Source organism: Lytechinus pictus, chromosome 2, assembly GCF_037042905.1.
Source record: "Lytechinus pictus isolate F3 Inbred chromosome 2, Lp3.0, whole genome shotgun sequence".
NCBI lineage: Eukaryota > Metazoa > Echinodermata > Echinoidea > Temnopleuroida > Toxopneustidae > Lytechinus > Lytechinus pictus.
In genome coordinates, this window is record NC_087246.1 from 25,725,758 (window position 1) to 25,742,080 (window position 16,323).

At 38.1% G+C, this 16,323-nt stretch overlaps 1 protein-coding gene across 1 annotated transcript; it reads left to right on the forward strand.

Annotated features, from left to right (window-relative positions):
• Positions 1 to 480: 480 nt before the first annotated feature.
• On the forward strand, positions 481 to 14,931 carry LOC129282323 (calcium-activated chloride channel regulator 1-like). The gene is made up of 8 exons (XM_064114238.1): positions 481 to 724; positions 1,770 to 1,994; positions 3,154 to 3,447; positions 5,442 to 5,669; positions 6,457 to 6,585; positions 8,522 to 8,672; positions 9,082 to 9,198; positions 13,132 to 14,931. The coding sequence occupies exons 1-8, from the start codon at positions 527 to 529 to the stop codon at positions 13,530 to 13,532; spliced, it is 1,743 nt and encodes a 580-aa protein (XP_063970308.1). The 5' UTR covers positions 481 to 526; the 3' UTR covers positions 13,533 to 14,931.
• The last annotated feature ends 1,392 nt before the right edge of the window (positions 14,932 to 16,323 follow it).

The window sequence follows — 16,323 nt, forward strand, 5'->3', positions numbered from 1 at the left end:
CAAGAAACTAATCATTTAACGAAAGCACTTAGTTTCTGCATACAATTTCCATGTACACACAAACAACTTTTACAGCTAAAGTGATACACCTATGTGACCTCCAAATGATTAATATAAGTCAAATAACTAGACCAAAGTTTAGGAAATTACATATTTAGTTTGTCTTTGTGTGTCCCATGACATGTTTTTATATGAAATGACACAAATAATTTGTGATGAACATAGGTGTGTCATTGTGATATTTGTGTGTCATGTCACACATAAGTGTGCCATACGACACACATGGTTGAATACATCATTCGACTCACATTTGTCTATTGACTCATTTTAATGTGTCATTTAACTCTCACTTTTGTCCCAGGGGACGAGTTAATGAGTCATTTGACCTGGAAAAGTTTTGTGTGGTTTAACCAATATAAATGTGTGTCTATTTTAAATGTTCTTACTCTTACTTATCATTTTTCTGAATGTGCAGATTGACACGTTCTGTGACATAAAAGCAGATGAGGGGAGGAGGCATAATAAAATGGCTCCTAATCTACAGAATCGGAACTGCGACGGACAGAGCGTTTGGGAAGTAATAAGGAAATCGGATGATTGGAAAGAGTATGGAAACCGTCCTCCATTGCCAGAGGATACAGAGACTTCACCAAACTTTATTGTGGTTCAACCAGGAGGAATTCTTAGGGTTGTACTTGTCTTAGATACCAGTGGGTCTATGGATGTAAGTCAAGTATTCCAAAGTTGTTATTATCTTCATCATCATCATCATTAGGATGATGATGATGATTATTATTACTATTGTTATCATCATTATTATCATCATCATTCATTCATCTTTCCAATATCACCATATTCACGTACTACATGTATATAAAACAAATAATTGACTGCTAGATCTCCCAACTAAAAAAGTTATCGCGAAGAAAATCGTCAAAATACCGATAAATGTCAAAGTAATCAAGTCTTCCTATGGATTTTTAAGAGCATAGCGCTAATTTGTCGAAGTAGTAAAGACTCGGTGTGATGAAGTCAAAATTAAGCTTCTAGCCCTTTATAATCAACTTCTGTTTATCCCCTGATCCCGATCTGTCTTAGAAATTTCATTCTTGCCCTGTATTCTACAATTTCTGAATTTCAAACTTTGTGACCCATTTCAAATATACGTCATCCGTTTACTGCATCCTGTGCTGAACTGTTTGACTTGCTAAGGGACGCACCACTAGATATCCAGGGGGGGCTGGAAGTTTTTGCCCCCCCCCCCACAAAAAAATTGACTTGCTATACAGTCAAGCAAAAAAAAACTTGGTCCACTTGGTCCATATCTGAAAGGTGAAAAAAAATGCATCAACCCAAACTTCCAGCCCCTCCCCCCCCCCCCCCCTTGGGTATCTAATCTTGCGTCCCTAATTGGAGCATTTTCGCAATCACTACGCAGAGAATCTTTTGTAAAAAAGCCCTTCAATGACAAAACAACTTTATTTGTCGAAGTTCGGTGAATCAAAACAGCAGTGTCGTTCTGGACATATTTTACTCCTTACTCCTTTTGTATTTCAATATATGAAGCAAAGACATATTTTGCAATTTTTCGTCCCGTCCCGAATCGGACGATCTATACTCTCCCGTCCACCAACTTTCGACAAAAACCTCTCAGCTGTCCATTGTGATTTGACTTGCATTTTAAAAGGGATTGGTGCGTTGTAGAAAGCGTCTGCCTAGTGATTGCGAAAATACGCTATTAGTGCTCATTTCTTTGATTTTCTAAATAGGGAGAGCGTTTTGAGAAGATGATCAAAGGGGCTAAAAACTTTATCAGCAGTATAGTACCTGACAATAGTTACGTGGGCATTGTCGACTTCAATTACAAATTCAAAGTGGATTCGTACATGACTAAACTCACCAATGCTACATCGAGGGATGAAATGAACTCACGACTCCCAATTTTTGCTAATGGTGGTACGTGCATTGGATGTGGTATTCTAGGAGGCATTGAGGTATGTTAGTGTATTCTTTTTTATATTAATTATCATTAAAGGGCAAGTCCATCGCATCAAAAAGTGGGTTTGAATAAAAAGAGAACATTATACAAGGAAAAGGTTGAAAATGTTAATTTATGTTCATAAATCAGTCATATGCACAACACGAGTGATGTGCCAATGAGAGAGTCGTTGATGTAAAACACTCATTACTCCTTTTGTATTTCAATATATGAAACAAAGAACTATTATTTTTTGTTATTGCATTTTCACTGAATCACAATAGGTTGCAACAATGGCAATTCCGCGCGTCCAACGAGAAATCAAACTTGTCTCACGTTAAAATGAGGAAAAAAAAAGATTTAGCCCATTTCATATAATGAAATGCAAAAGAAACATCGAGTAGGTGACGTCGTGTCGACCAGGATCACTTTCATCATTATGATCATCATAGCGCATAGTACAGAAAAGTAAGCGCTCAATTATTACAACGGCTTTCGCTCGAGCTGCAATATCAAGGAATGAATCCTGCTGGGACCTCGCGAATAAAACATTTCCCATAGACTCGTGTGTTAAAATGGTACCGTTAAAAAAAATCATAAAAAATAAAGTTGACATTAGAGGGTTGAATGCTTACTACCAGAGGTTAGAATATATCAGACATTCCATATCTGACCAGAATCGGGTACCTTAGCTGATTTTAAAAATAAATCGGCATATATGAAGACATCTCCTCACGGGATCAAATTCATCACATGAAACATTAAAGTAGCCCTAATTCTTCCGCCAGCCAAACAAATAGTTCCAAAGTCATCAATATTCGGTCCTAATTTGGGAAAAGTTCATAGATTGTCAATCATATTCATACACGTTTGTCAATCAGCAGAATCAAATTTAAAAAAATCGAATGGGTTGGGTCGAATGAATTTTTTTTTGCCTTCCTGTTGTAATCAACACGTGGTACCTGCTGCATACCATCTCACCAGGGTTGATGGCAGCACAATGTTGATGAAATTCTTTTTGGTTAGAAAGTGAGGGATATACAGTACAAACCCATCTAACCACGACACATTTCACATTTCTCTCACTAGTACGATTTACAAGTAGGCCTATACTATTCTTATGTTTGTGATCATGGAGACAAAATATAGCTTTTACATCTGAATTATACATAAAGGTTGCCCAATACAATGGAATGGATTCCCGGGGCACCTATCTCATACTCCTCAGCGACGGAAAGGAAAATGTGGAACCCCTCATAGCTGATACACTGGATGACATCAAGAATTCAAGTGTTATTATACATACAATCGCCTTCTATGAAGCCGATACTCAGATGGAGGAACTGGCCCAGATGACAGGGGGTTCATCGTATACATGTCCTGATGGTGGAAGCGCACAGTGCGTCATCTCTGCTTTTGTGTCAATAATAGCCACAAGGCCTCAAAGTATTCCTGAAGCACCAACACAGGTTAGAAAATTCAATAAACAGAAGGAATCAGTCATTTTTCTATTTTTTTAATCGTTCACGGTTTTCGAAAATACCATGGAAAAACTTCTATATGTAGTTCCATGAGGAAACTTCCAATGTACCTTTAATTCCTTTCGGTTGCAATTAAAGCGCCGCGCACACACTGTTTGGGCCACTAAAACAATAATTCAGCGCCTCAGCATGATCAGCTTGGTAAATGCAATTTATTGCCATCTTAACAAAATAAATGGGATTTAATGGCTCTCTATTTGATCGGGTCTAGAACTGGTCAACAGCTAGAGGAGGCCATCTTTACTGCAAGAGGTAGATGATTCCATAGTTTCGCAGCGACCACGGGGAAGGAAGGCATTTTACCAGTACGTTTCTTGTAAAGGTGCTGTACAAGCCAGATTTATGACGATGAACGAGTTCGGGAACGATTACGGACTTGAACGACGAATTACAATGTTATCAAATTTAATCCGGTCTTCGGTGAGTGAGAGACTTAAAGACTAGGAGCAAAACTATGTCACGACTTCGCTTTCGGTTTTTATTGTCTCGCCTGCATAGCAGAGCGAGACTATAGGCGCCGCTTTTCCGACGGCGGCGGCGGCGGGGGCGGCGGCGTCAACATCAAATCTTAACCTAAGGTTAAGTTTTTGAAATGACATCATAACTTAGAAAGTATATAGACCTAGTTCATGAAACTTGGCCATAAGGCTAATCAAGTATTACTGAACATTCTGCCTGAGTTTCAGGTCACATGACCAAGGTCAAAGGTCATTTAGGGTCAATGAACTTAGACCATGTTGGGAAAATTATTTTCAAAATCTTAACCGAAGGTTAAGTTTTTTAAATGACATCATAACTTAGAAAGTATATGGACCTAGTTCATGAAACTTGGGCATAAAGTTAATCAAGTATTAGTGAACATCCTGCTCGAGTTTCAGGTCACGTGACCAAGGTCAAAGGTCATTTAGGGTCAATGAACTTTGGTCAGGTTGGGGGTATTTGTTGAATTACTATCATAACTTTGAAAATTTATGGATCTAGTCCATGAAACTTGGACATAAGGTTAATCAAGTATTAGTGAACATCCTGCCTGAGTTTCAGGTCACATGACCAAGGTCAAAGGTCATTTAGGGTCAATGAACTTTGGCCAAGTTGGGGGTATTTGTTGAATTACCATCATAACTTTGAAAATTTATGGATTTAGTTCATGAAACTTGGACATTAGGTTAATCAAGTACCACTGAATATCCTGTGCGAGTTTCAGGTCACATGACCATGGTCAATGGTCATTTAAGGTCAATGAACTTTGGCCGTGTTGGGGGTATATGTTAAATTACCATCCTAACTCTGAAAGTTTATGGATCTAGTTCATAAAACTTGGACATAAGAGTAATCAAGTATCACTGAACATCCTGTACGAGTTTCAGGTCACATGATCATGGTCAAAGGTCATTAAAGGTCAATTAACTTTGGCCGTGTTGGGGGTATTTGTTGAATTACCATCCTAACTCTGAAAGTTTATGGATCTAGTTCATAAAACTTGGGATATAAGAGTAATCAAGCATCACTGAACATCCCCTGTGAGTTTCAGGTCACAAAACCAAGTCAAAGGTCAGTTAAGGTCAATAAACTTAGGCCATGTTGGGGTAATTGTTGAAGTGCCATCATAACTTTGAAAGTTTATGGATAGAGTGAATGAAATGTGGACATGGGTGTAGTTGACAGTCTTAAGTCTCCGTTCAAATGTAATTTATGGTCAATGAACGTGGTATTATGTCATTATATGAATGATGTTTTTGTGAATGATTATTTTATAGTAGTTTTCAAAGTTAGCACTGCTGCTATATTAAATTGCGTGATGCAGGCGAGACTGCCAGAGGCGTTCCACTTGTTAGTATCTCAATATTTATGTTTCACTTTGCTATTAAGATTAATGTTTTGTTATTACTTTAAGAAATGTCTCCGATCTTCATACGTTACAGGTTGAGAGTAAAACAGTCAAAGTAGACCCCAGTTCGACTGAGACCACCACGGTCATGATCAATGCTGCTCTAGGATTGAATACTATCATGACATTCACATGGTCGGCCAACTCCATCATAACCATTTCAGTGACAGGGCCAGACGGAACCATTATAGACGACAACGATCCAGAATATAATATCGATATAAGTTCGAAAATTATCACCATCTCCATTGATGTCGCAGAGGTATATTTTAATTCAATATTGTGCACTGGCGTACAGTTGGGGGCTTTGAGCCCCCCCCCCCCCCCCATACTTCCATAAAAAAGTCAACAACCTAGAAAAGAAAAAGGAGAAAAAAAAATAGGAAAAGGAAAGGATGGAATAATGTACTTTTAGTACGTCAAATTCTTTCATGAATTCGATATTTTCTTGAAATAAAAAAAATTCGCTAGCTCGCGACGGTTTAGAAAATTTCCTCCTTACGCCATATTGTGCAGCTTCCCTCCCCCTCAGAATCTTTTGCTATTACGCCACTGAGTTTGTGATGTTGTTAATAAAAACGATAACAGTCACTCCAATGGAATTCGAACGCCGGACCTCGTGTTTTAAAGGTACGGGAACTTAACACTTCTCTTTAATAAAACCTGCTATTGTTTTTACAACTTGGAAAAATAAATAAATATATATCTATATACATGTATGTAAGCAATGGCAAAATGGGTTGGTTTGTAAAGATAAAAATGAATGTCTTTCGTATGAAACATATCTGTTACATGGCTTTCGGAGATCGATACAAGTATTTTAATTTGTACTCCAAAACAAGGTCAAAATACATAACAAACAAAGTTCTTACCAAAACTACATTTATGTTGGCAAAATTACGATGTTCATACGTTGCTTGTATTGACCGATTTCATATCTTTCACCTTCGATTACTGTATTGAAATCGTTACAAAGCATGCGATTTTTAAAGGTTATCATGAATTAAATATATATTATGTGTTGTGACCTATTTGTCGAATTCTACCAGCCTGGTGAATGGATCATTTCAATCATTAACAACCATAATCTCGTGGAAGAAGTGAGTGTGGATGTGAATTCAAAACAACGCTCTAAGGATGTCTATCCTCCTGTTGTTAGCAGCTTCTTAGGAGCAAAGGTGGGTTTAGTCTTAATTCTTCAGTATATTATACGAGGGGTGACTGACAAGTTTTGAGCCTAACATAAAAATGATCAAACTCGGGCCATAAAAATCGTTAACATTTCTTAATCCTACCTATTAAATTTCTTCCAATATCTAGTCCTATGTTGCATGTTCCTAGAATGTCCGTATCAGGTGTCCAATGAAAAAATGGACAAACCTCCGTATCGAGCTGTCATCAAGTTTCAGCAGATGAAAGGCATGACCCCATCTCATAGTTGGCACTCGATCTTTGAGGGTATACCCAACCAATTTCTTGGAACAATTTGTGACTGTGGATGAGACTTAGGTTCAACACTATCAGCGCTAAGACCAAAGAGCGGTAAAATAATGGAAGCATTCAATTCAAATGCAAATTCAAAATCAACTTGAATTCCACAGCTAAAGATATACATATATGTACAAATCATTGACATTAAGAGAGATATTTTACATGTGGAGCACAACTACTTGTATAAATTGGCCCCATACTGATAACAATAAATCATTTACATGTAAAATGATCAACAACAATATAAGCATAATAAAAAAACATAATTACATGTCACCAACCCCCAAACGGCAATTTCAAGTTTGTTTATTTATCTTTATTAGACTCTGATAAATCAGACTAAGTATCGCTATGACCAAGCAATTTGGTGGTTAGGATTTAAAAAATATAAAAGGTTTTATTGCCAAATCTTTGTTCTTTCTAAGTCAGGCTCAGAACTTTTCAGCTGCCCCTCGTTTATGCCTTTATCTGGTTTACTGATGAATTTCTTTATTTGCAACCGTAGTTTTCACTCTCCTTGAAAATTAATTATTTCTCCCCCCTTATAATGTATAAGGAATAAAACATTTCCATCTACCTCCCCTGGGTTGGGTGCATCACAATATGGATAAATTTCTTTTTTTAAAAAAAGCTTGATTTAATTAATTTACCTTGTCTTTGTCAGTATATGTTTGTATTTCCACCACCTTTCGCAATTCACATGTATTTACTTGTTTTGCAAAATTAATCTTAAATTAATACTTCTCTCATTTTCATATCCATTTGACTACAAATGTATTCTAAATGATATAGGTATACTTTTGGAGCATAAATCATCTTGATTGTTAATGGAATTGATCTTTGGACGAATCTCAATGGGTTTTTGGATATCGGTAATGTCATTTTAATTATTATGGTAAACAGAGGGAAATCCTAAATTGTGCTTCCGACACCAACACCAGCACAAAACTTGAAATCACATATCTTTATCTACATCTTCTTCAAATGGTCAATTGTAATCCCTCTCAACCTCGAACATGTTATTTTCCCTTTTTGTCTAGATTTCATTCATATTATTGGAAATGCACATAGTGCATAGAGACAGGCAGATACATGCAGTATAAGAGCAACTAGATCATTATACTCCTTCTATTCACGGTAGCGTATGCACATCATTCCATTTCATTTCATAATTTTATTCGATTGTACTTCAAATGCCAGGCATGAAGTGATAAATGAAGATAATGATTTGTCTTACTTGTCACAGTCAATCATCATTTCTTGTTCACTGTCTTCATTCTCATACCATTAGTTCAATAAAATACAAATTGAAAATAATTGAATGTTAGTTAAACGTTCATAATAATGATTATTATAGCATTTAATTGATAATAGTAATGTACCTTAACCTTTCTTTATTGATATTATCAGGAATATGATTATAAAAATTGAAATAGAAATTATTTCATCATTCATGCAGCTTCGATTTCAGATCAATCCAAATCAAACATCGGTCTATCTATCTATCTTTTCCATGGTATACAGTCTGGTAAACTTAAAGTTTTCTTTAAAATCACGTAATGTTTTAACTGCCAGAAAGGAGAATCTTTATCTCTCAAAATATATCACTCTCGTTTTTCTTAGATAGTAAACTACACGTCATTCCCCTTGGTAGAGATCTATGCCTATGTTCATACCAACTACCAACCCGTGATCGATGCGACGGTGATTGCTACAGTGGAGAGCACGTTAACGGGCTATGAGACAGTCATCCCACTCCAAGACAATGGAATGGGTTAGTATTATACGCAGCCAAATATGTGAAATATCTGTATCATTATTTTAGTGAAGATATTTAAATTTCCTTTAGGTTAGGTTCTTTGCACATAGGTTAGCCTTCAGAAACGATCGGTGAATCAGTGTATAATCAAGTCATGGGAACTTGTTGTATCCTATATCTATACAGTCTTGTCTGCTCGTAGGAGAGGGGGGGGGGATTGAGAGAAGGGAGGGGATGATGATAATGGATATATGAATAAATGAAAATAATAATTGGATAGAAATAAAGAGGGAAACAAGGAAAGAAAAAAAATAAAGAACTAAACAAAGAAAGAAAGATAGATAGATAGATTAGACAGATAATGGATGAATAAAAAAAAGCCTAACAAACGTCAGTCAAATGCACTAATTTTTCATTATTTCAGGAGCTGATTTGATCACTGGTGACGGCATTTACTCGGCTTATTTCCTAGACTTCTCTTCGAATGGACGATATGGCGTCAAAGTAGATGTAAACGGAATAACAACCTCTTCATCAAACAGTAAGTTTGACCATCAAATTAATGTTAAAAAGTTCTTCATTGGTCATGATCTAATACCCCCATCTCACTAGATGGCGATTCCACTGCGATCGTCAAAAATCGACAAAGCGTGGTATAACGTAGCTTGATCGTGCCTTGATCTTTTCAATCTTCTCCGTCGTACCTTGATCTTTTCTGAAGCGGCAAGGATCGCCACCATCTTTATGGTCGCCACAAAATTTTGAACATGTTCAAAACTTACGTAGCGAGATCGCGGAGGTGCTAAAGCGCATCACAATCGAGTCATGAGCGTATTACAAACGACATATTCGTAGCTGTAACGGAGCCCCAACGCATAAAGCGTAGTATAAGCGCATTAAAAGCGGCACCGATCGCCCGTGGTTTTCAGGCCCGTTTCCAAGACAATTCTGCTACGCTGCTTCCGTTTACAAGGCGACTGCCTTGCGCTCGACACGCTTCACACAGCTTCCACCACGACGCTTCCTTCTTTGGGTGACATGTGGCCCATGTGGCACACGTTCTCAGCCCGCTACAGGCGTTCGCGTTGCGCTTTTGCTGCGCCGCTGATGACTGGGCAGCGATTGCGCAACAACCGTCCGCGCTGCTATAAAACGCCGTGCCGATGGTGGCGGATTATCATATTTGCAACAGATTACGAGGCGATACCACGGCGTTTTCAAACATACCTCCCAGAAAAAGGACCAGAAAAGGGAAAGCTGCCCAAGCTACCCCTCTTAGGCCGGCGGTCGAAGGGGAAGAACAAGGGGTTATGGTGGTGGTAGAGGAGGAAGAGGAGGGGGTACAGGAGGAGGATGAAAATCTTACTGCTGAGCCAGCTGGAAAGAGAAAAAAGACGCTCACATGTCTTGATGACGAAATGGGTTACCTCTGCAGAAAAAAATAAATTGATTATGTTTTGAAAATAAATTGAATTCTAACCACAGTAACAGAAGACAACATCAAATTTTGTTAATGATTCGATCACTAATGTATTGATTGGGAAAGGCAATCTTTAGGGAGATTCTGGCATTGTGCCCCCCTCCCCCTCCCTTTTTATGAGTGCTCTCACATCAGTAGACTACTTCTTGTCAGCAAATTTGAAAGGAATTTAACAAATATTTTTGAGTGACAAACTTTGTGGAAAAAAATAAACAGAATATCAAAGATTTTAATGCTCTTTTATGAAATTCTGGATGCATCCCTCATATTAATTATTAGGCTCAGCATCGACATCTTTTGAATGAAATTTTAAAAATATTGTATATTATGACTTAGGTGACAGCCAGGATCGGACCCTGTATCTTTTTGGCCTCCTCCTTCTCCTGTCCTCGCATTCAACTTTTAACTGATGTGTTTTTAGAATGCCAAGATGTATAAGTCCAACCAAATTCGGACATCCATGTTGGTCGGAGGTTGGCAATCGACTGAAAAATGTGTCATGTGCCGCGATTAGTATGCCGATTGCTTGAAATCGTTTCAAGAGCCCATCATGAACGTAACATAATCGCTTCATTCGTAGCACCACCGTACCGAGGTCCTAATTAGCGTATGAGCCTCGTTGTACGATCGCTTTGATCGCAGAAGCAGCGCATCACATCTGCCTCGAATCGTCGCAAGAAAGTGGCATCGTCGTACTTTCAGCGTATTACCATCGCCTTCAGCGCAGGTCGGTCGCATAGAAGTTGCAGTGCAATCGTCTCGCAGGCTAAAAATAGAATTCGAGGAAGATTCTGCTACGATTTGCGGGATTTACACAGATCGCCATGGTCGCCACGATCGCCTTCCTAGTGAGATGGGGGCCTTAGATGTAAAATTTTTAATTTCAAATTTTCATCTGTATCTTTCTGGGGCCCATTTCATAAAGAGTTGCTATCATAGCAAGTTGCTATGAAAGCAACTTGCTATGATAGCAACTTTTGCTTGCTATGCTAGCAACTTTGCATTTCATAAAAGCACATTCGCTGGAAAGTCAGCTTGACTTTCCAGCTATTTATTTGAATAGTCATGTACGAGGCTGATTAGGGGGAAATCCCCTTTCTCTCCAGTTTTTTGTTTTCAATTCAAGTCATAAGTTTAGGTAGAAGCACTGGCGGATCCAGGGGGGGGGGCACAGCTGGCCCGTGCACCCCCCCCCCCCCCACCTTTGAGAAGCAAAATTAGAAGAAAAAAATTGAAAGAGAATATTATTATTATTATTTTGCTTATTAATTTTTTCGGGAGCGAAATTATTATTTAGCAGCTGCAAACAGGGTCTGCAGCATAAGACTAGCAGTTGAAGCAGAGTGATGGCTCTAAGACTATGGCGATAGTTTGCAATTCTAGAACTAGAAGAGAGTAAGAAGAAAATATAAATTTGTCACAGGATGGCATAGCATTGTTTCTCCATTGTGTAAGTTTTCAGAGAATTGATTTAATTTAGCCCTATGCCAGGGAAAAAATTATTTTAAAAAGGGGGAAAATTTATTATTATTGCCAGTCGAAATTTCACCTTCAACAAATTTTCTACCGTACAAGTTTAATTCCAGTCCCACACATGACTATTTGTGTCGGTAATGCAAGGTTGTATCAACAACAAGGCAGGCGGCGGCCCACTGCTGGTGCAGTGCTGTATGATCACCCTGAAGCAAGTAAATTTGTAGGCTCCAATTATGCATGAAACATAGAAAATTACCTTAAAAGATTATTTTTGTTCAAAATGGAAATGATTTTTAAGTTATCGGTTTCAACGGTGAATATCAATAACCATTCTCAGTAAATGGATTCAACAATGCCATGGCCACAACTTTTTTTTTTTTGAGAAAGTCAGAAACAGACAAAAAAAGCTATCATTTTTTTATCGCATACATTCATAATTCCGAAGCTTCATTATTCCGAAGGTTCGTTAGTCCGAAAACGAAATGGTTAACGAACGTTATTTCGTTTTCGGACTAACGAACCTTATTTCGTTTTCGGATTAACGAACCTTATTTCGTTCTTGGATTAACGAACCTTCGGAACATCAAACCTTATTTCGTTATCGGATTGTCGAACCTTCGGAATAACGCCACAAATGTTCGGATTAACGAACCCTTTTACGTTTTCAGATTAACGAACATCGAGGTACTATAGGCAATTTACGTGTTTCGGAATTACGGACCTTCGGAATTACGAAGTGTAACCTTTTTTATGGCCTAGGGCTTTTTTAATTTAGGCCTTGAATTAAACACTTCCACATAATAGATCTACCTTCCTCTATTTTTTCTCACAAGAAAAAAAATCCTCTCAATTTTTTTTTTTTTTAATGTCTATAACCTCCCTTTTTTTTCCCTTTGCCTGCCCTGGGAAAGACTGAAAAATTTGTTTCGGAGGAATTTTTTAACATTTTTTTTTTTGGGGGGGGTAGGTAGAACAAAAAAAAGAAACAGCATTTCTACTAGAAAACATTACATTAATATTTTCTTTATTAGCATTATCACAGACATTGCTCTAAATATCTGTTCTCTTGTAAGAGTCATTTTAGCATGCCTCAGCACAACGTACACCATTCTTAACAATGAAAAACCCTTTACAGTGTCAACTTGACGCTCCCCCATGACCAGCGTAAAATATTTAACCCTATTTGACGCTCCAGTAACCATACTTGTCGCTCCAGTAAAAAGTTGACGCTCCTACTGGAGCGTCAACTTTTTATGAAATGCACTGCAGCGTCAAATATTTAATTTGACGCTGCAGGTGAAAATTTGACGCTGTTTTGGGACTTGACGCTGACGCTGTATACCTTTATGAAATGGGCCCCTGATCGTTATAGAAAATTAAGTGTAACTTCTACTTTTATATATTCCATGAATATTGTGTAAGATCTGTTTTTGGATTGTAGTAAAAAAGGACATTTATATATTTGTTTTCAAAAGCCATCGTCTATGATGGACATGTTGCTTTTCATTCTTGATCCAGATACTTTGCGATCCAAGAGAGCCACGGGGACACCTACCACTCCACGACCCCCTCAAGGGTTCCAACTTACCACTACGGCTGGTGTATTCCAAGTCGAGAACTACTCCCCGGATCTGAATGTTGACATCTTGGCACCATCTAAGATCACTGACATTACGAGCGTTGAGAGAACTTACGACGAGAAAAGAAATGTCACATTGACATGGATGTCTGTAGGGGATGATTTGGACCAAGGAACAGGTGAAAAAATGGGCAACTACCGTGTTTTTGTTCTTTTGGGTTTCTTATGGGGTGTTGCAAGAAACTTGCAATTGATCGCAAGTCAATTGAAATTCATGCATTTCATTGCAAATTTGCAACTGATTAAGGGTCTGCTTCTCGCATCAACAAATATAAATTAATTTGTTTCATTTAAAAGTGATCTATCATTTCTAAAAATGAATTCGAAATTTTGCAATCGATCGCAAATATTTTCGCAAATATTTTCTTGCAACACCCCCTTAGGGGGTGTTGCAAGAAAATATTTCAGTCATGTGGGGGTTTGTGCGTGTCTGGGTGAGTGGGTGTGTGTATAACTGAGTTTTTTTTTTTCAGTGGTTATGTACATTAGGACCGACCTTTAACGCCACCATTTGAAAGACATATCCAGGGGCCGTATTCTGAAAATTGTCTTATTAAGAAAAATATTCTTGTAGCTTTAGAGTTACAAAAAAATCTGTATTCCGAAAATTCTTGTATCGTTTCTTGTAAATTTTCTTGTAACTTTCGCTGAGCGCGTATGATGTCAGAGCTAAAAATATGCGTAAAGTTAAAAACGGCGTATAAATATCCCTTTGCGCAAGATAACATATCGAGATAAAAGGTATTCTGAAAATTATCTTATCTTTGCGTTCTGTTAACTTCCCTTGCAAAATACAAGAAAATTTAAAAGAGGTAGGGGGCTATTGTAACTTATTGTTGCATGCGATATTAGTCCGTCTGCAATAATTATTTCTTGCTGCATCCTGCAAGAACATCATGTTTTACAAAAAGAGACAATATATCGACGGATTGGTAGACTTTTCAGCAAGAGCCACGTGTATTTTTAGCACAGAAGCGCACAAGCAAAAGCGTCTGGCCGGGCGCAAGGAAATTGCGCCTCATATCAACAATGCGCTTCATTATTTTTCAGAAGAGATTGGTTGACCCAACGAACGTAGAGGGCAGCAACACACAAGCGTGTTGCTCTAAGGAAGGTGACCCGACAATTGCTCCGCCGACATCTGCTCCGCCGACAATTGCTACGCAAAATACGACAACTGCTCCGCCGACAATTGCTCCGGACAGTTGCTCCGCCGACAGTTGCTCCGTCGACACTTGCTCCGCCGATATTTGCTCCGTCGACACTTGCTCCGCCGATATTTGCTCCGTCGACATCTGCTCCGCCGATATTTGCTCCGCCGACAATTGCTCCGCCGATATTTGCTCCGCCAAAATCTGCTCCGTCAATATTTGCTCCGCCGACTTCTGCTCCGCCGTAAATTGCTCCGATAATGCGACATTTATTTATTCATCTATTCGTACTTTCATGCGCGTAACAATTGTAGCACAGGATGAAGACGTCAATGCAAAGTAAACTTAAACTATGCTTGCATGATATATTACAAGACATACACAGGGGGCGCGAAACGGTTTTCAAAGTTGGGGCTGACCATGCTAAAAATCACAATCATATGGTAATTTTTACGTTTTTGTACACGGTTTTGGAAAAAAAATTGGGGCTGAAGCCTCCCAGCTCCGGGCCCCTGATACATAACATAGAAAGAAGAAGAAAAAATGGATAAGCACAAAGGAGGGATAGATATTCTTAATTTCTTATTCCTTGGGGGCATTTGTTTAAGTTTTATTACGTGCCTGGTGATTAAAATGAAAAAAAATACGCGTGTTCATGTAATTATTATGACAGTACAAAGAAAACTTCTTAGCGTCAAAATCGCTCTGGCGAAATATGCTCCGAAGTGGAGATATTTGCTCCAGGTGAAATTCAATAGGTATGCTTCATGTTTACAATTTAAAAAAAAATGCGTATAAATGTTCCATTTCCAGGTTGATAACAGCTCGCGCTTCGTGCTCGCATTATAAATTCAGTGCGATGCGTTATTGGGTTTCATGAATATGTAAATATATTATTACTGGTATGTATATATATTATTTCTTTTAAAAACAACATTATTTGTTTATACGTTATGAGAGATACATACATATATTCATTTATTGAAATATATTTATATTGTTGCTATTGCACAGAATAGAAAAAATACAACCGAAGTCTCGTCTTATAGTAACTCACCAGTAGCGTAATGAGCCAAAAAAAAAATGTAGGGGGCCAGACATGGATGACATTTAGTTTCCTTTCCTTTATTTTTTTTTTATTGGTAGGGAGAATGGGGGGGGATCCGTGACCCCTAGCACGCCCCTCCTCTATCTGTACGCCAGTGATGATCATGCTTTCGTTTGAATGAAAAAAGGTGCAAGGGTAGATAAAGCCCAAGACTTATTAAAAAATATTGATAAAAATATTAATAATTATAATGCTGATAAATGTAAAATAAATCAAGCGGTAACCAATGAAAATAAATAGTGTGAAAGAACAAAACGAGAAAGAGGGAGAGAAAGAGAGGGGCGCGCGCGAATGTATGGTGTATAAGTTGCTGGAAAGCAGAAGAGCAGGGGCGGATCCAGCCTTCGCCAATAGGGGGCGGGGTTTTTTAAACCATATTTTCCCCGATCGGCCGCTCGATGATGATTTTGGTCTCTTTGAAGGGGTAGTCCTAATAATCACTTCTTAGCTTTATTATAAATCAACATAAATATATAATATGTGATCGGCCATACCGAAATGAGAGAGAAGTCGCAAATCAAAATTCCTAGAGATTCGACGAACTAATAAAAAAGTCGAAATTTTGAAGATTTTTTTTTTTTTCATTTTCTGATTCTTCCATGTTTCATAATTACTCTGTGAAAAAATTGAGTGAATTTGATGACGGGAAAGTGATAAAAAAATAGTTTTTCTGCGAGTGTTTTTTTCGGTCAGTTCGAAATTTTCTGATACTTGGCACGCTCGACTTGATCAAATTTCGCTTCATACTAAGCTCCGCCCCTAGCAACGTACGCCATTGTTGATTGGCTATTCATTTAAACTAGAGTACAGCT